The following is a 20,089-nucleotide window of genomic DNA, read 5'->3' as shown; positions in this document are numbered from 1 at the left end:
GTGTGTGTGGGAGGGGGGTGTGGGGGTGTTAGTGGGGGGTTGTGTGTGTGGGGGGGTGGGGGTGTTAGTGGGGGTTTGTGTGTGTGGGGGGGGTGGGGGTGTTAGTGGGGGGTTGTGTGTGTGGGGGGGTGGGTGTGTTAGTGGGGGGTTTGTGTGGGGGGGTGGGGGTGTTAGTGGGGGTTTGTGTGGGGGGGGTGGGGGTGTTAGTGGGGGTTTGTGTGTGTGTGGAGGGGTAGGGGTGTTAGTGGGGGGTTGTGTGTGGGGGGGTGTGGGTGTTAGTGGGGGTTTGTGTGGGGGTTTGTGTGGGGGGGTGTTAGTGGGGGGTTGTGTGTGTGGGGGGGTGGGGGTGTTAGTGGGGGGTTTGTGTGTGGGGGGCGGGGGGGTGTTAGTGGGGGTTTGTGTGTGGGGTGATGTTAGTGCGTGGTTGTGTGTGTTTATGCATTCATGTCTATCACCAAATCCACTCACTGCCTCATCCAGGTGTTGACGGTCCGGATGGTCGTTAGGTGTGTGTTTGAGGATCTCCCTGAGCAGCAGAGGGTATTTGACCAGCCGGCTCCTGGGTATATCCAGGAAGTTCCACAGGTCCAACTTCCTGCTGAAGGGCGACTCCAGGCAGCGCTGCAGGAAGTCATGCACCCGGTGATCCTGCTTCTTATGGTCCAGCAGAGCTTTGGCTGCCACCTGGTTACTGCAGTACGAGTTGTAGGAGTCCAGACATGGTAACTGGTGGAGGGAGGAGGGAGGGAGGGAGGGGAGAGAGTGAGAGGGAGGGAGAGAGAGAGGTGGGGAAGAGAAAAAGGTGAGGGAGAGAGAGGTCAGTAATTGAGTTTCTCCTTCAGTCAAGTTAATATTTATTGCAGGATCTCTTATGCAGTGTGTATGTTCCATAATTCTTTTTGAGGTCGGATGAAAAACGTATCACGGTTTTCGATATCTGATCAAATATTTCAGTTGTGCTAAGTTTTTATTTGCCGACTTTATTACTTTTCATTCCTTAAAGTCATCATCTCATCCTGCTCAGGCAGTAATAGCCAGCCAGACAACTTTATCTCTGTACTCCCCATACTGTACTGTCTTTAGTCATCCTATTTAGCTAGGCTAGCCTGCCTATTTAGCTAGGCTAGCCTGCCTATTTAGCTAGGCTAGCCTGCCTATTGGCTAGCCTGTGATCACACTCTCCGTAGCCGATGTGAGTAAGACCTTTAAACAGGTCAACATTCACCAGGCCGCAGGGCCAGACGGATTACCAGGACATGTGCTGACCAACTAGAAAGTGTCTTCACTGACATTTTCTACCTGTCCCTGACTGAGTCTGTAATACCTACATGTTTCAAGCAGACCACCATAGTCCCTGTGCCCAAGAACACCAAAGTAACATGTCTAAATGACTATGTACCCGTAGCACTCACGTCTGTGGCTATGAAATGCTTTGAAAGGATGGTCATGGCTCACATCAACACCATCATCCCAGAATCCCTAGACCCACTCCAATTTGCATACCGCCCCAACAGATCCACAGATGACGCAATCTCTATTACCCTCCACACTGCCCTTTCCCACCTGGACAAAAGGAACACCTATGTGAGAATACTGTTCATTGACTACAGCTCAGCGTTCAACACCATAGTGCCCTCAAAGCTCATCAATAAGCTAAGGACCCTGGGACTAAACACCTCCCTCTGCAATTGGATCCTGGACTTCCTGACAACCACCCCCAGGTGGTAAGGGTAGGCAACAGCACATCTGCCACACTGATCCTCAACACAGGGGCCCCTTAGGGGTGCATGCTTAGTCCCCTCCTGTACTCCCTGTTCACCCATAACTGCATGGCCAAGCTCAACTCCAACACCATCATTAAATTTGCCGACGACACAATAGGCCTGATCACCAACAACAATGAGACAGCCTATAGGGAGGTCAGAGACCTGGCCGTGTGGTGCCACGTAATCAAGACAAAGGAGATGATCGTGGACTACAGGAAAAGGATCTCTACAGATCCAGGATCTCTATCCCAGGCAGTGTCAGAGGAAGGCCCTAAAAACTGTCAAAGACTCCAGCCACCACAGTCATAGAACGTTCTCTTTTTCTGCAAGACAAGCGGTACAGGAGCACATGGTCCAGGTTCAAAAGGCTCCTTAACAGCTTCTACCCCCAAGCCATAAGACTGCAGAACAGTTAAATGGCTACCCAGACTATTTGCATTTTTTTTTTGTACTGGCCCCCCATGGGAATCAAACCCACAACCCTGGTGTTGCACACACCATGCTCTACCAACTGAGCCACAGGGAAGATTGTTATTGTTATTTTACTGCTGCTCTTTAATTATTTGTTACTTTTATTTGTTACTTTTTTTGTATTTTCTTAAAACTGCATTGTTGGTTAAGGGCTTTTAAGTAAGCATTTCACTGTAAGGTCTACACCTGTTGTATTCTGCACATGTGACAAATAACATTTGATTTGATTGGAGTTCTAGATCTGTGTAGGTCTACCATACAACAAGTCTCTTCATCTTTAAATGGACAGCCAGATCTATTCAATATATATACTGTACCTGGTCTACATCACATTGAACACTATAGGAATGTCACTGGGCTGGTGCAGTCAGAGCCAGAACGATGTCACAGTGTTAATGTAACCGATAGGTAAATGAAGGCCTAAACCAGGTCATCTACCATGGAAATTAAGTGGAATTGGGAAATATGTACTCTATTATGCAACCACATTGACATCTTTCTGCAGTGGAACAGAGTTCAGAGGAGAGGTGGGACTAGGGCAAGTAAACAGCTGAGAAGCAGAGGAGGCTCACTGCATTCCTGTCAAGCATGCATTGTTTTCCTCCATAACTACCTAGTGTAAACAGGAAGTAGGGATGGAGGGAAAGAGGGATGGGAGAGGAGCTGCTCAGCATCCTTACACTAACAAACAGCCCTGGACACACTAACACACTTCACAACACTGCAGAACTTGCCTGGTTCCAGCTCAGTGTCCAGCTAAAGTGTTACTGCACATATTGTGAGGAAGTTAAGATCGCATGTTAGTTAAGAGCTTTGGTTTTAACCTCCACACAGGCTAACCTGACTTCACACCAATAGAGGTTTCTCTGGGTCAACAACAGCTACTGTTGTTGTGTGAACCCCAGAGGTCAACTGACAGAGCTCTGAGTACACACCACACACACACACACACACACACACACACACACACACACACACCACACACACACACACACACACACACACACAGAGAGAGAGATAATTGGGAATCAAAAAAATAACTTGGCCAAAAAGGCTTTAAGACACAGGGGATGAATCTGTTTTTATAAGATAGCTCCATTATGGAAAACAAACATCTCAGGCTGCCTCATAAACTAGCTGTTTTGGGGTTCTGGATGGCTGAAGTCCTTCCTCAGAAAAGTTTCAAGTAAATTGATGCTGCTGAAAGGATGTGACATAAGTCCCGTGTGGCTCCGTTGGTAGAGCATGGTGTTTGCAACGCCAGGGTTGTGGGTTCGATTCCCACGGGGGACCAGTACGGAGAATAAATATTTTTTATGAAATGTATGCATTCCCTACTGTAAGTCGCTCTGGATAAGAGCGTCTGCTGAATGACTAAAATGTTTTTAAAAAAACAACATAAAAATCATGCTAATCCTGAGCAGGACATTTGACATGCCTCTCAACCTGATTAATAGACTAAACTGGATCTCTGTAACAACCCTCTTCTCTACTTTGTTGCAGAAGTACATGTTGTTGGTTGTTAGATATCCCCACCTTGGGCATGTGTAGTATGAACGTACAACTGCCTGATTTCTCGCAAAGTAAAAATCGGAATTAAAACTATTAAAACAATTAGATAATAAAGTTAATTTATCCGTTTTTCCTGTTTAGGTCATATGGCCAGGAAACCCTCACCACCCTATATTACAACAGCATTATAACATCAGGGGGATGAACGGTCTTACCCAGTCCACTAGCATTGTAACAGCATTATAACATCAGGGGGATGAACGGTCTTACCCAGTCCACTAGCATTGTAACAGCATTATAACATCAGGGGGATGAACGGTCTTACCCAGTCCACTAGCATTGTAACAGCATTATAACATCAGGGGGATGAACGGTCTTACCCAGTCCACTAGCATTGTAACAGCATTATAACATCAGGGGGATGAACGGTCTTACCCAGTCCACTAGCATTGTAACAGCATTATAACATCAGGGGGATGAACGGTCTTACCCAGTCCACTAGCATTGTAACAGCATTATAACATCAGGGGGATGAACGGTCTTACCCAGTCCACTAGCATTGTAACAGCATTATAACATCAGGGGGATGAACGGTCTTACCCAGTCCACTAGCATTGTAACAGCATTATAACATCAGGGGGATGAACGGTCTTACCCAGTCCACTAGCATTGTAACAGCATTATAACATCAGGGGGATGAACGGTCTTACCCAGTCCACTAGCATTGTAACAGCATTATAACATCAGGGGGATGAACGGTCTTACCCAGTCCACTAGCATTGTAACAGCATTATAACATCAGGGGGATGAACGGTCTTACCCAGTCCACTAGAATATGTCCCACAGTTTCTGTAGAGCCGTCTGGTTTCCTGGCCTCTCGCAGTCGACTCAGCAGATCTGAGGGAGGAGAGGGAGGAGAGGTCTCAGCCTCTGTCTAACGGCTCTTTTAGGTGTAAGAACTACGCGTGTGTGTGTGTGTGTGTGTGTGTGTGTGTGTGTGTGTGTGTGTGTGTGTGTGTGTGTGTGTGTGTGTGTGTGTGTGTGTGTGTGTGTGTGTGTGTGTGTGTGTGTGTGTGTGTGGATGTGTGCGTGCGTGACTCTGTGTGTGATGGCTTCTGTGTTTGTGTGAGCAACTGTATTTCTTTGCAATTCCCTATCCTGTGGTTCTACACTTTGCAAGCGTCCATTCTCACCTTCATGCAACGGAATGAGGGAGTCTAGGGTTCCGAAGATCTGGGTGAGTTCATGCTCTGTCATAATGGACAGCTTCAGCATGGGGTCATGGTACGCCTGCAGGTAGAGAGAGAGGAGAACGCTTCAATTAAAACAGTAACAATGAAACCAAACTCGATTTATCACCTTATATTACTCATGTGCTTCATTAAAACACGCTTTAGAAGCATTGAAAGCTGAATCAAGCGTGTGCTCTAAAGATGGAAAAACCCTTGGGGTTTTGGCATGTTAATTGGTAGCTTGTGGTGTGGACATCTACAAGTGGTTGACCCAGATAAATTACTTGAGCCAAGCGTAGATGGGTCATATAAACTACACACCCAATATAAGTAAAAAAAAACATTTTCCAAAACAGCACTAAGAAAGGTAACTGACGTCAAATGGGACATGTCCAGAAGATATTAAAGATATTTTCAGAAACAGTATTGGACATAAATAACCTAAACATCTGTTGGTGTCTTGTACGTCCCATTCAGAACATGTGGACATTCACAGAACACGTAGCCTAATGGTCATTCACAGAACACGTAGCTTAATGGACATTCACAGAACACGTAGCCTAATGGTCATTCACAGAACACGTAGCCTAATGGTCATTCACAGAACACGTAGCCTAATGGTCCTTCACAGAACACGTAGCTTAATGGTCATTCACAGAACACGTAGCTTAATGGACATTCACAGAACACGTAGCTTAATGGTCATTCATAGAACACGTAGCCTAATGGTCATTCACAGAACACGTAGCCTAATGGTCATTCACAGAACACGTAGCCTAATGGTCATTCACAGAACACGTAGCCTAATGGTCATTCACAGAACACGTAGCCTAATGGTCATTCATAGAACACGTAGCCTAACAGAACACGTAGCCTAATGGTCATTCACAGAACACGTAGCCTAATGGTCATTCACAGAACACGTAGCCTGATGGTCATTCACAGAACACGTAGCCTAATGGTCATTCATAGAACACGTAGCCTAATGGTCATTCACAGAACACGTAGCTTAATGGTCATTCACAGAACACGTAGCTTAATGGTCATTCACAGAACACGTAGCTTAATGGTCATTCACAGAACACGTAGCCTAATGGTCATTCACAGAACACATAGCTTAATGGTCATTCACAGAACACGTAGCTTAATGGTCATTCACAGAACACGTAGCTTAATGGTCATTCACAGAACACGTAGCTTAATGGTCATTCACAGAACACGTAGCCTAATGGTCATTCATAGAACACGTAGCCTAATGGTCATTCACAGAACACGTAGCCTAATGGTCATTCACAGAACACGTAGCCTAATGGTCATTCATAGAACACGTAGCCTAATGGTCATTCATAGAACACGTAGCCTAACAGAACACGTAGCCTAATGGTCATTCACAGAACACGTAGCCTAATGGTCATTCACAGAACACGTAGCCTGATGGTCATTCACAGAACACGTAGCCTAATGGTCATTCATAGAACACGTAGCCTAATGGTCATTCACAGAACACGTAGCCTAATGGTCATTCACAGAACACGTAGCTTAATGGTCATTCACAGAACACGTAGCTTAATGGTCAGTCACAGAACACGTAGCCTAATGGTCCTTCACAGAACACGTAGCTTAATGGTCATTCACAGAACACGTAGCTTAATGGTCATTCACAGAACACGTAGCTTAATGGTCATTCACAGAACACGTAGCCTAATGGTAATTCACAGAACACGTAGCTTAATGGTCATTCACAGAACACGTAGCTTAATGGTCATTCACAGAACACGTAGCCTAATGGTCATTCACAGAACACGTAGCCTAATGGTCATTCACAGAACACGTAGCTTAATGGTCATTCACAGAACACGTAGCCTAATGGTAATTCACAGAACACGTAGCTTAATGGTCATTCATAGAACACGTAGCCTAATGGTCATTCACAGAACACGTAGCCTAATGGTCATTCACAGAACACGTAGCTTAATGGTCATTCACAGAACACGTAGCTTAATGGTCAGTGCTGTGTGAGTAACAAAGTCTTGGGGGAAACCACACACACACACACACACACACACACACACACACACACACACACACACACCCACACACACACACACACACCACACACACACACACACACACACACACACACACACACACACACAGTCTTAGGTGTGTGATTGTGGGAGTACAGGGGAAACCGGAGACTGGCTGATCACCAGGGTAGAATAACTTAGCTGTGATAGGCTCAATGAAAAGGAAAAAGTGAAATGATCTTGATTGAAAAAGCAGCTGGTACCTTCTTGGCCAGCTTCAGATCCTCAATGAGATCCCGCTCGCCCTGAGAAAGCTCAAAGATGGCCTGCAAACACACAGAGGAAGTAGAGACAACGAGAGAATGGTGAAACAAGGTTCCTTGTTTAGTCAAACATCTCAGAAAAACAACAAGTCATCAGCTATTTTACCACCATGAACAAATAAAGAACATTGAAAACATATAAACATTATTTCTTTCTTTCTTTCTGTCTTTTTAGAAAAAGGAGTACATGTATGAAATAACAAATGGCAGACTGACAAATCTAAAGGTCTTTCCAGAAAGATGAGCTTTCAACACTTCGCCTCTCTAAAGCCACAAGACTTCTGTTGTGCACACAGAGAGAAAAGCATAGGACCACGTTGACCCCTAAAAATGCAATACTTCCCAGTGGACAGCTGGGTTCTGTTGTGAAGCCCCTATCCCATATCCCCTGTCCTTTGATGTCTACTCTGTGTGGCCTGAGAGGAGGAGGCCTCATTCCAGTGGAGGGAGGGGTGGGCATGTTTCAGACAGGCCTTCTAATTTCAACTGTTAAAACTGTGAAGTGATATAGCACTCGATCCCCTCTGTGACTGAGTTTAAGCCTGGGAGAGTGGAAGAGGTCTCCAGGAGCAGAGAGAGAGAGAGAGAGAGAGAGAGAGAGAGAGAGAGAGAGAGAGAGAGAGAGAGAGAGAACGAGAGAGAGGGCAGAGAGAAAGAGAGAGAGAGAGTGAGAGATGGCAAAGAGGGGAGAGATATATGGAAAGAAAGTGAGAGGAGGGAGAGACAGAGAGAGGGGAAAGAGAGAGAAAGACAAAGAGCGAGAGAGGAGGGAGAGATAGAGGGAGGGGAGAGCAAGAGAGGGAGAGAGAGGAGAGAGAAAGACAGAGGGGGATGAGGGAGAGATAGAGAAAGATAGAGAGAGGGGATTAGGGAGAGCTAGAGTAAGGGGAGAGAGAGAGAAAGATAGAGAGAGAGGATTAGGGATAGCTAGAGAGAGTGGAGAGAGAGAGAGCAAAAGACAGAGAGGGGTGAGAGAAAAATAAGCAGCTGGGATGTTATTGAAGCCCCTCCCTCCACTCCTGACCCTGTTGCTCCTCTGTAAGACCAGGCAGGATCTGCTCATAGACTAGGGAATCTCTCTTTCTGGGTTTGGGTTTTGCCATGGGCGCTTAATCTAAGCATATTTCATGTATTCTAGAAGATGTACATCCTTGGTATAACCATGCTATTCTAAGAGTTTAAACACACACACAACCTCCAATTTAATGTTAGTTAAACTCCTTGAAATCAAAGCCAGACGAAAACCTTCTGGTCTAAACGTTGCATTACGCTATACAGGAGCAGTGACCAGGTATTTTCTATCATTTTGTAACAGTGTTCTCCCATGGTAACTCTTACCTCCTGGCGTTTGATTTCCTTAGAGGACAGCATCTGGTGCCCGAGCCGCACGTCAAAGGTCTCGCTCCACAGCTTGCTGTCTCGCCGCTTGGTGTTGGCAGGCGGGGCCGGCCGCGTCCATGGTCGAGGAGGCATGACCGTCTCCGTCCGACTCTCACTGCGGAAGCTGATAGAACGCTGCGGAATAGAAAGAGACACAAAGATGAGAAAAATTCCCCTTCACAGGACACCTTCACGGGACACCAACCCAGAAGGGTATGAAAAGACAATACAAACACATAGTTGTCTTATGTTATGTCTGATATCTGAATGTTACTGTAATGATGATAATGAGACCTTATAAGAGGGTCATACATGCTTATGACAAGCGTTACAATGCATTATAACCACAGGATAATGTATTAAACCTCTAGGTTGTATTTGTAAAGTGTTACTAACGACATTACTCTAATTAAGCATTTAGTCACTCTTTATATGTACCTGCAGCGGTTGTCCTCTGTGGTCATATTTGTCAGCATAGATATCTTATGATGTGGTGTACTGTTGTACCTGCAGTGTTTGTCCTATGCGCTTCAGAGGAGCAGTCTTGACTGGAGGTATGAGGTTGGCCAGCGAGGTGACGCGGGACAGGGGCTTCACACGCTTGTTACTGGGCTCCTAGAATACAGTAGACACAGAGAGACACCTTGTTGTGAACACACAGTCAGATACAAACATTAACAGCACATAGAGGAAAAGAACATCCCATAAAAGTCTGGATAGATGAAGACAAGATGAGGGTGTAGACTGGTGTGTGAGGCAGATTAAAGACAGTGGGGAGAAGAGCCTTAGGATGCCCTTCCATTCATTCTGCATCACTCCATCAGGATAACAGAAGAAGAGATCCAAACTCCAGTGGTTACAGTCAGTCAGAATCATCAGGCGAAAAACAGGCTGACGGAAAGAGAATATCTGCAACCTGCAAACCCTCAGCAGCATTAACACCCAATTCTCCCATCCTCAATTTCCTCTCTCCTGCTCTCTCCCCTCTCCTGCTCTCTCTCCCCTCTCCTGCTCTCTCTCCCCTCTCCTGCTCTTTCCTCTCTCCTGCTCTCTCCCCTCCCCTGCTCTCTCCCCTCCCCTGCTCTCTCCCCTCTCCTTCTCTCTCCCCTCTCCTGCTCTCTCCCCTCTCCTGCTCTCTCCCCTCCCCTGCTCTCTCCCCTCTCCTTCTCTCTCCCCTCTCCTGCTCTCTCCCCTCTCCTGCTCTCTCCCCTCTCCTTGTCGGTGCCTTTGCAGAGGCGCCCTGTGATGTCACTGCAGCTATTTGATCAGTATTCTGGGAAAACAGTATTTTCAGACCGAGTTCTCCCTCTTCACAATTCACGCTTAACTGCTTCACATGTTCACACACACGCGTACACACAGACAGACAGACAGACAGACAGACAGACAGACAGACAGACAGACAGACAGACAGACAGACAGACAGACAGACAGACAGACAGACAGACACAGAGATGTGGTTCTGCAGTAAAAAGCAGGGCCAGTAAATCATCAACAGTGACAATACAAATCAGACTGTACAAATGCTGTCAATTTGAACAGTATCTACCATCTACTCACAACGGGATCCATTCCCGATTTAATCAAAGCCTACTTGCTTCCTTAGGTTGTATCCCAAATAGCACCCTATTCCTCTATAAAGTGCACTACTTTTGACCAGGTCCCCATATGGCTCTGGTCTAAAGTAGTGCACTATATAGGTCAGTGTTTCCCAACCCTGGTCCTCCAGAACCCCCAACAGTTTGTATTGTAACCCTGGTCCTCCAGAACCCCCAACAGTTTGTATTGTAACCCTGGTCCTCCAGAACCCCCAACAGTTTGTATTGTAACCCTGGTCCTCCAGAACCCCCAACAGTTTGTATTGTAACCCTGGTCCTCCAGAACCCCCAACAGTTTGTATTGTAACCCTGGTCCTCCAGAACCCCCAACAGATTGTATTGTAACCCTGGTCCCCCAGAACCCCCAAAAGATTATATTGTAACCCTGGTCCTCCAGAACCCCCAACAGATTATATTGTAACCATGGTCCTCCAGAACCCCCAACAGTTTGTATTGTAACCCTGGTCCTCCAGAACCCCCAACAGATTGTATTGTAACCCTGGTCCTCCAGAACCCCCAACAGTTTGTATTGTAACCCAGGTCCTCCAGAACCCCCAACAGATTGTATTGTAACCCTGGTCCTCCAGAACCCCCAACAGTTTGTATTGTAACCCTGGTCCTCCAGAACCCCCAACAGTTTGTATTGTAACCCTGGTCCTCCAGAACCCCCAACAGATTGTATTGTAACTCTTGTCCTCCAGAACCCCCAACAGATTGTATTGTAACCCTGGTCCCCCAGAACCCCCAACAGTTTGTATTGTAACCCTGGTCCTCCAGAACCCCCAACAGATTGTATTGTAACCCTGGTCCCCCAGAACCCCCAACAGATTGTATTGTAACTCTGGTCCTCCAGAACCCCCAACAGTTTGTATTGTAACCCTGGACAAATACACCTGATTGAAACAAATGATGTTGTTTCAATACTACTTATGCAACAACAGACTGGCTGAATTTAGCTCTAGGACCTCAAGGCTCTGCTACTCCAACATAAAACATGTTACACAATCTGTTCTGCTGTTTTAAATTGACTTGCCAATCAATGTCATTATCAGCAGCAGCAGCTCCCTCAGTCATTTAGCACATCCTCTGTCTCACTGAGAGGCTCTGATCTCTACAGGGGAGATACAGTGAGGGAAAAAAGTATTTGATCCCCTGCTGATTTTGTACGTTTGCCCACTGACAAAGAAATTATCAGTCTATAATTTTAATGGAAGGTTTATTTGAACAATGAGAGACAGAATAACAACAAAAAAATCCAGAAAAACGCATGTCAAAAATGTTATAAAATGATTTGCATTTTAATGAGGGAAATAAGTATTTGACCCCTCTGCAAAACATGACTTAGTACTTGGTGGCAAAACCCTTGTTGGCAATCACAGAGGTCAGACGTTTCTTGTAGTTGGCAGGAAGGATTTTGTCCCACTCCTCTTTGCAGATCTTCTCCAAGTCATTAAGGTTTCGAGGCTGATGTTTGGCAACTCGAACCTTCAGCTCCCTCCACAGATTTTCTATGGGATTAAGGTCTGGAGACTGGCTAGGCCACTCCAGGACCTTAATGTGCTTCTTCTTGAGCCACTCCTTTGTTGCCTTGGCCGTGTGTTTTGGGTCATTGTCATGCTGGAATACCCATCCATAACCCATTTGCAATGCCCTGGCTGAGAGAAGGAGGTTCTCACCCAAGATTTGACGGTACATGGCCCCGTCCATCGTCCCTTGGATGCGGTGAAGTTGTCCTGTCCCCTTAGCAGAAAAACACCCCCAAAGCATAATGTTTCCACCTGCATGTTTGACGGTGGGGATGGTGTTCTTGGGGTCATAGGCAGCATTCCTCCTCCTCCAAACACGGCGAGTTGAGATGATGCCAAAGAGCTCCATTTTGGTCTCATCTGACCACAACACCTTCACCCAGTTGTCCTCTGAATCATTCAGATGTTCATTGGCAAACTTCAGATGGGCATGAATATGTGCTTTCTTGAGCAGGGGGACCTTGCGGGCGCTGCAGGATTTCAGTCCTTCACGGCGTAGTGTGTTACCAATTGTTTTCTTGGTGACTATGGTCCCAGCTGCCTTGAGATCATTGACAAGATCCTCCTGTGTAGTTCTGGGCTGATTACTCACCATTCTCATGATCATTGCAACTCCACGAGGTAAGATCTTGCATGGAGCCCCAGGCCGAGGGAGATTGACAGTTCTTTTGTGTTTCTTCCATTTGTGAATAATCGCACCAACTGTTGTCACCTTCTCACCAAGCTGCTTGGCGATGGTCTTGTAGCCCATTCCAGCCTTGTGTAGGTCTACAATCTTGTCCCTGACATCCTTGGAGAGCTCTTTGGTCTTGGCCATGGTGGAGAGTTTGGAATCTGATTGATTGATTGCTTCTGTAGATAGTTGTCTTTTATACAGGTAACAAACTGAGATTAGGAGCACTCCCTTTAAGAGTGTGCTCCTAATCTCAGCTCGTTATCTGTATAAAAGACACCTGGGAGCCAGAAATCTTTCTGATTGAGAGGGGGTCAAATACTTATTTCCCTCATTAAAATGCAAATCAATTTATATCATTTTTGACATGCGTTTTTCTGGATTTTTTTGTTGTTATTCTGTCTCTCACTGTTCAAATAAACCTACCATTAAAATTATAGACTGATAATTTCTTTGTCAGTGGGCAAACGTACAAAATCAGCAGGGGATCAAATACTTTTTTCCCTCACTGTAGATAGTACAGAGGTTGTAGAGACTGATCTCTACAGGGGAGATAGATAGTACAGAGGTAGTAGAGACTCTGATCTCTACAGGGGAGATAGATAGTACAGAGGTAGTATAGACTGATCTCTACGGGGCAGATAGATAGTACAGAGGTAGTAGAGACTCTGATCTCTACAGGGCACATAGATAGTACAGAGGTAGTAGAGGTATGACGAAATACATATCAGACTATAGGAGAAGTTACTTCACCTGTTATCTGTTTACCACTTCATCAACTGATTAGATACAATAGAGTGTATCACTCTTTCAAACGTTGTCTTCCTGTGTGTGTTTGACCTCATAAACCCTAAATGTCTTTCTTACACTGTCTTTTCCAATGTCTATTTTTCTTTCCTTTCGTTTTATTATTTCTTTCGACTTGCACAAACAGACAAATTCAGACACATGGTTTGGTTGTTCTAAAAAAGAACAGATGTATAAACAAAGCTTGCATAATTATCTAGGTCTCTCATATGCAAAGCTGCAGGAAGTAGGTGTTCTGAGTGTGCTGCAGTACCCCCTGAAAAATAAGAATTAAAAAATTATATTAATACAAATATATTTCACAAAAGTAGTGCACTGGGCTTTTACTAGCCCTGTATTAGCAGACCGATATAGCCGTCTGTAGCGCTGGCAAAATGCCCCCCGCCCCCAAACACTTTCCCGCGGCTATGTTCATATGAAGCCCGTTCTCAGAAAAACTAATAATAATAATATCCTTTAACTTAACACCTGTTGGAACTGTATATCATGTTCCTATAATGGCCTGATCAAACTGGCCCACGGGAGTTCTGATAATCCCATCTGAATCACATACACACACACACACACACACGCACACACGCACACACACGCACGCACACACACCGAGGGTGAGATTAGGCTGTGGCATGGGGCCCACAGCTCAATATGTACTGATGTTGGTCTGAACATGCCTCCAAGCTGCCTGTCCTGGATTGGAACTAGTAAATCAAAGCACATAGTGGTTTGACATTTTGGGTAATTACATGATGGTGGAACACCAGATCTACAACACTGTAACATACTTCATTGTGTACTCGTATCTCTTGTGCCTGTGATAATGCAAATAATTAGGGGGGAAAATCCAACAGCAATGAGGAAAAGTGTTTTGTGGCAACTTTCATTTCTTTTTCAAAACAACTTGTACTGTCTGTCACGTCAACAAAAAAGCAGTCATCGATTCCCAGCGATAGTGTCACAAAGATCTCACAGAAAAGAGCTGTGTGTGTGTGTGTGTGTGTGTGTGTAGGGGGTGGGGGGGGGACTATACCATGCTACAGAAGTGATTTGTTTATAAACGTCAACATTTATTTTAGATACACTCACCTCCTCATTTTTCACATAAACAAAAGCAAACATTCAACCTTGTTTAGCTGTAGGCCTATATTTCCTCCCAACTACGCACAGAACTGCTACAGCTACTACTCAAATCCGACTCAAATCTCCAGCCACTTCAACAATTCAAAATTGGATGTAATAAATGTATCACTAGTCAATTTAAACAATGCCACTTTATATAATGTTTACATACCCTACATTACTCATCTCATATGTATATACTGTACTCTATGCCATCTACTGCATCCTGCCTATGCATCTCTCATCCATATATTTATATGTACATATTCTTATTAATTCCTTTACACTTGTGTGTATAAGGTAGTTGTTGTGAAATTGTTAGATTACTTGTTAGATATTACTGCACGGTCGGAACTAGAAGCACAAGCATTTCGCTACACTCACCTTAACATCTGCTAACCATGTGTATGAGACCAATAAAATTTGATTTGATTTACTAAAATTCAAATAATTATAATGAGAAAATGTGTTAGGTATTTAGGCACTTAAAAATACTTAAATCAGAATTTTTCAGCTGATAAACTTCCTCATTGAAACGTCAATAAAACACAACAAAAAAACAGATTTCAGTCAGAACACCTAGTTCTTCCCGGTGAGGTGAGTCAGTGACTAATAGGTTGGCACTAATCGCAGCTTATGTTCTGTTCATAGTTCATACAATCAGTAAAGCACTGCCTGTGCTGCCTGGACTCCTATCTCCCTGTCACAGCCAAAGCTGACATCCTGTCTGGCTGACAAACTAACGCCATCCAGACGTGGCTGCCAGGTTCTCGGGCCTCGTGGTGCCTACAAATGCTTGTCACTGTAGTGGTACCCTGAATGGTACGACCTTTGAACCTTTAGTTATAGGTACATAATTGTACCCTTGCAGTTCGTACCTTAAAAGAGACAATAGTGTACCGCAGGGGACAAGATTGTACAGGTACAAAACCATTCCATTGGAAAATGTAAAACAATTGCCTTTTTAGGGTAGCACTGTTGAGTGTAAAACATTATATGCATATTTCCCAGGGTGCCTTGCAAGCGAAATGTTTAGTTACCAGTACCACCCATTACTGTGCTTGCTAGTGACAGAGACATGGTCGTTGCGTTCAATGGCTTTCAGTCCTGTAGCCTTTCTGCAAAGTGCTTAAGAGGATATTTTATCATTGAAATTAAACTCTTTATGACAATATATTACACATATAAGGCCTTACTTTCACAGTCTAGCTTTACCCAGTGATCGGAAACTTATCGGGCAAATCACATTATGCTGGCTTGCAAAGTGATATATAATTCCTATAGAAATCCATCCAGAGTTAGGATTTATTTTTTTAGATTTTTTTAACTTTTAATGACACGCAACCTACATTTACAATGACTGCCAAGGTAGGGAAACTTGATAAAGGAGACTACCGAAAATATTTGAACAAGTCCCATGTGGCTCAGTTGGTAGAGCATGGCACTTGCAACGCCAGGGTTGTGGGCTTGATTCCCACGGGGGATCAGTACAAACAAAGTATGAAAATGTATACGCTCTAGATAAGTGTCTGCTAAAATGTAAGTAACAGGTGCAATAAGTCCAACTACTAACAGATTACTTTAGGAATGTGCTATGTATCTTTGTGTGGCACAAGATTAATCAATGTGTATGCAAAAACAAACATTGAAATTAACAATTCAAAAATTCCAGGTACAATGGAGCATGCTGGGAAATTGAAAATGATGGATGCGGTTTGAGAGAGTGTGATGATTGTACCTTTATATTCAAAATATTAGGTACAAAAATGCACCATTATACTAGATTATCTGCACATGTACCCTAAAAGATAGCAAACACTACCATGTGAGATTATATGTGGGGCAATTCCACGATAACGGAGAGATGCTGAGACTCTGAGATTTTTCACTTTAAAATGTATGTCAAACAAAAACCAATGATTGCAAAGTTAAACAAGCCATACAAATCCATACACAAGGACGCCTTCTAACAATTTCCAGAACCGTCATTCTGTTACCAAACTTTGCATCTGCACTGTTCTTCAAATAAATGTGTTTTTGTAAAAATGTTCAGTGGAAATTGTTAAAAGTCGTCCTTGTGCATAGAGTTGTATGGCTTGTTAAACATTGCAATCGTTGGTTTTTATTTGAGTCTCAGCATCACTCTGTTATCGTGGAATTGCCCATATGTACGTCTAAAAATATATTATGTCTGAATAGATGTTTTTGTACCCGCGGGAACAATAATGTACCTTAACCACACCCTTTTTTTCTGAGAATGCAGTGCCTTCTTGATGACTGACTGGATGACTGATTTCAGATGGAAACCTGTAGAACTCCCACCTTGCCAAATAGAGATTACGGGCATTTCCATGTAAAAGAACCCATGAGAAGTAGATAGGAGCATGTTGAATTGGGTGTCAAATGAAAGCTAAGACTCTATATCTTTTTCAGAAATTAAGGCATGTGTACATTTGAACAATTTTCCATCCTAAAAAAATGAGGACCAATCAAAGGCTTTGATTTCTGGTCAAACAGATGGAAAAGGGGTCATACACAACATATATCAGAAAAAAAAGTATTGAAAAGGTATAAGAAATACAACGAAAGACAATAACCTCTCTCCATTTGGGTTACTGACACATACCATGACGCCTACCCTCTTTTCATTTACTTACAGTAAAGCATCCTCACCTACCGACACCGGACGTCCATGGACTTTGAAAAGTAGTTGAAATTTGGTCAGTCCGCCCTGGCCGAACCAAATCTGAACCAATCATAGACGTCTATGTCTCAAAAGTTTGGACAGCACAGTACAGTAGAGCACAGTAGTGTACACAATTGTACAGAAAAGTAAAGAAAAGTACAGTACAGTATATTCATTCCATACTGATGCATTTCTGTATAGTACAGATCAGGGACCCATGATGTCATTCTGTTACCAGATGTAAATCCACTTCACCTACTGTAGTTCAATAACCAAAATAAAATGTTTTCAAACTCAAGGTGTGATGTCAAAGCTGACACCCCATTCTTTCTGCCTGTAGACATCTTTCAATCTTCATTCGGAGCAGATACTTAACTTACTTACTTAATGAGTTTTTGGAAAACGCGGTCGTATAAAAAAGCTGAGGGAGATTTTACCATTACCAAACATTTCATCTGCACAGTTCTTCCAGTAAAATGTTTTTATTTTTTATGTGTAAATTATTCAAAGTAGTACTTGTGCATAGATTTGTATGGTTTGTTAAACCTTGAAATAAATGCTTTTTGTTTGGCATACATTTTAAAGTGAAAAATCTGAGTCAAAGCGTAATTCCGTTACTGTGGAATTGCCCTTTCATATCTGAGCGTGGCAGCCCCCACTTCCATCCTCACCCCCACCTCCACCCTGCCACCCCACCCCACCTCCATTCCATTGTTATTGGCCGATTAACCTAGCTGAGTCACTGCTGCATCTCTGTCCTGCTCTGTTCTCTAGAGACAAATAGATGTTTTATTTCTGATTGTGTGAATAATGTGATGCTGATTGAAAATGTTAGTGTGAAATTGGATCTCCAGATGATTCATTTAAAAATGGATTGTACATGGGAATTATGTCATTGAATGAACATTGGTTTTGGTTTTATCTGGGGTGGCAGGTAGCCTAGTGGTTAAGAGTGTTGGGACAGTAACTGAAAGGTTGCTGGTTTGAATCCATGAGATGACTAGGTGAACAATCTGTTGATGTGCCCTTGAGCAAGGCACTTAACCCTAATTGCTCTGGATAAGAGCATCTGCTAAATGACTAAAATGTAAAATTACTTATTAAGTAACTAAGAACAAATGCTCAATGTAAAGTATCAAAATAAATGGGACATCTCTTGCAATTTCCAGGTTTGTCAGAAATCCTGTATGTAACATTCAGAATCCTGTTATGGGGACCATGAATAAAAGAGTTACAGTATGTAACATTTTTCAAGATGAAAGAGTACTACCATACTCAGGGTCAGCTAGAGATGTTGCCAGGAAGTGTAAGTACCGGTGGGTCAATAAATAATATTTCCATGGCCCAGAGAGTGACTTAGAGAGAGAGAAACAGATGTGTTCAAAGTAATGGTTTTTAGAAGATTTAGGTTGGTAACAACAACATGGAAGAACAGGACTGCAGGCAACTGATCCTACAGAGGAAAAAGGCTGTGAGACTGGGAGGGAACGAGAGCAGCAAGGTGAGGTGGTGACTCACTGGGAAAGCTATATAAGAGCTGATCTGTGTGTGTGTGTTAATGATCAGCTACCCGGGACAGATGGCTTGTCTTCTACATTCAACTCTCTTCTCTCCTCCCTTTCCTCACGGTCTTGTCTTTATTTCTTGTGCTTTTTCCTCCCTCCCTCCCTCTTCCCAGAACCTTCAGAGTCTGACCAGACACTGTGTGACTCCCATGTCAGAGGCTGCTGACACAGGGCTCCACAGTAGCTTAGCTGTTCTTCTGAGCTTCCTGTTAGAATGAGCAATAGGAACACTCATGTTGTGTGGTGGGGGGTCCCAGTCCCCGTTCCTGCCCCCGATTCAACATTGCCACAGGGGTGTTCTCTCTACTGTTATTAAGGCCAGGGTATTAGTAGTCCTTCCGTGAAAACATGACTGTTCCTCTCTACAGTATTGACCAGATAGGAGTCTTGCCTTTTCTAGGACAAAGACTTGAGGGCAGACAGCTTGAATTAGTACTGTATCGTCATGCTGCATTGACTCACTGTATCAGAGTCAGACCATCTTTTATACAGGAAGGCACTTAACCCTAATTGCTCCTGTAAATCGCTCTGGATAAATGACTGTTAAGTGACTAAAATGTCAAATGTCAAATGAAACAAACACTTCAGTCAAAGTTTCATATGGACAGAAATGGTAGCATTCACCATCATGATAACAAAAGTAGTAATTCAACATCCACCTCGTAATCTGCAGTGTAAAAGTGGAATGAGCACATTATGTTCTCTCATAGTACCTGGATTAACGCACCAAACAGAATAGACTTTTCCATTCCCAATTTAATTATTTTATATTATTTTGAATTGGTCCTGGTAGCTAGAATAGAATAGCAGTTTACTCTGGTTTAGAGCACTCACTTCAGTCCTTTCCCAATAAATCATTCATCCTAACAGCTGTATTCATGAGATGTTGGCTACTGTCCAATGACACGTCGATGTGACCCCATTTACCTCCACACAGCTAGCAAGATCAAACATCTTCCATGTCACTCTACCATCAATCAGCTGTGAATTGTGAATGTCTAAACTCTCCAGTTCAACGTCTCAACATCTCTACGCTGCTTCTCTTATGTTCTCGGGTGTAACAACAAACCTCTGGCCATAGATGAGAAAGAAACCATTTATTCAAGTCTACGATCGTCATCTTGCAACAGATCCCGTGATGTGTGTGTGATATTTTAAAGGGTGCCGCTCCGTTCTCTTCTCATGCCCCCAAGGTAGTTCATACTGTATATCTGTGAAGAAAGCTTAGCCCAGATTTTGACTGACTCATCTGTGACAGAACAGCTAGAGACTTGAATAAAAGGCCACCATGTTCACCAGTACGAAACGCTGAAGGTACAAAACAATATCAATGAAATAACTACGTGAAATTGGCTTGGTTAAATTGAGAAGTTAGAATGAAGAGACAGACCACACCACAGCACAGCA

At 43.7% G+C, this 20,089-nt stretch overlaps 1 protein-coding gene across 3 annotated transcripts in view; it reads right to left on the bottom strand.

The window, feature by feature from the left end:
• Window positions 1-20,089, bottom strand: part of LOC145859563 (rho guanine nucleotide exchange factor 3) — a 130,270-nt gene that overhangs the window by 9,439 nt on the left and 100,742 nt on the right. For all 3 annotated transcript variants that reach the window (XM_082959467.1, XM_082959469.1, XM_082959468.1), the window contains 6 exons: window positions 9,219-9,326; window positions 8,670-8,846; window positions 7,272-7,334; window positions 4,943-5,039; window positions 4,570-4,646; window positions 469-726 (listed from right to left, as the gene is read on the bottom strand). In XM_082959467.1, the coding sequence (XP_082815593.1) occupies window positions 469-726; window positions 4,570-4,646; window positions 4,943-5,039; window positions 7,272-7,334; window positions 8,670-8,846; window positions 9,219-9,326 (780 nt within the window). The remainder of the gene's footprint in view (window positions 1-468; window positions 727-4,569; window positions 4,647-4,942; window positions 5,040-7,271; window positions 7,335-8,669; window positions 8,847-9,218; window positions 9,327-20,089) is intronic.

The sequence above is a fragment of the Salmo salar genome, chromosome 12 (assembly GCF_965601325.2).
Source record: "Salmo salar chromosome 12, fSalSal1, whole genome shotgun sequence".
In the NCBI taxonomy this organism is placed as follows: domain Eukaryota; kingdom Metazoa; phylum Chordata; class Actinopteri; order Salmoniformes; family Salmonidae; genus Salmo; species Salmo salar.
This window is presented reverse-complemented; position numbering and strand designations above follow the sequence as displayed.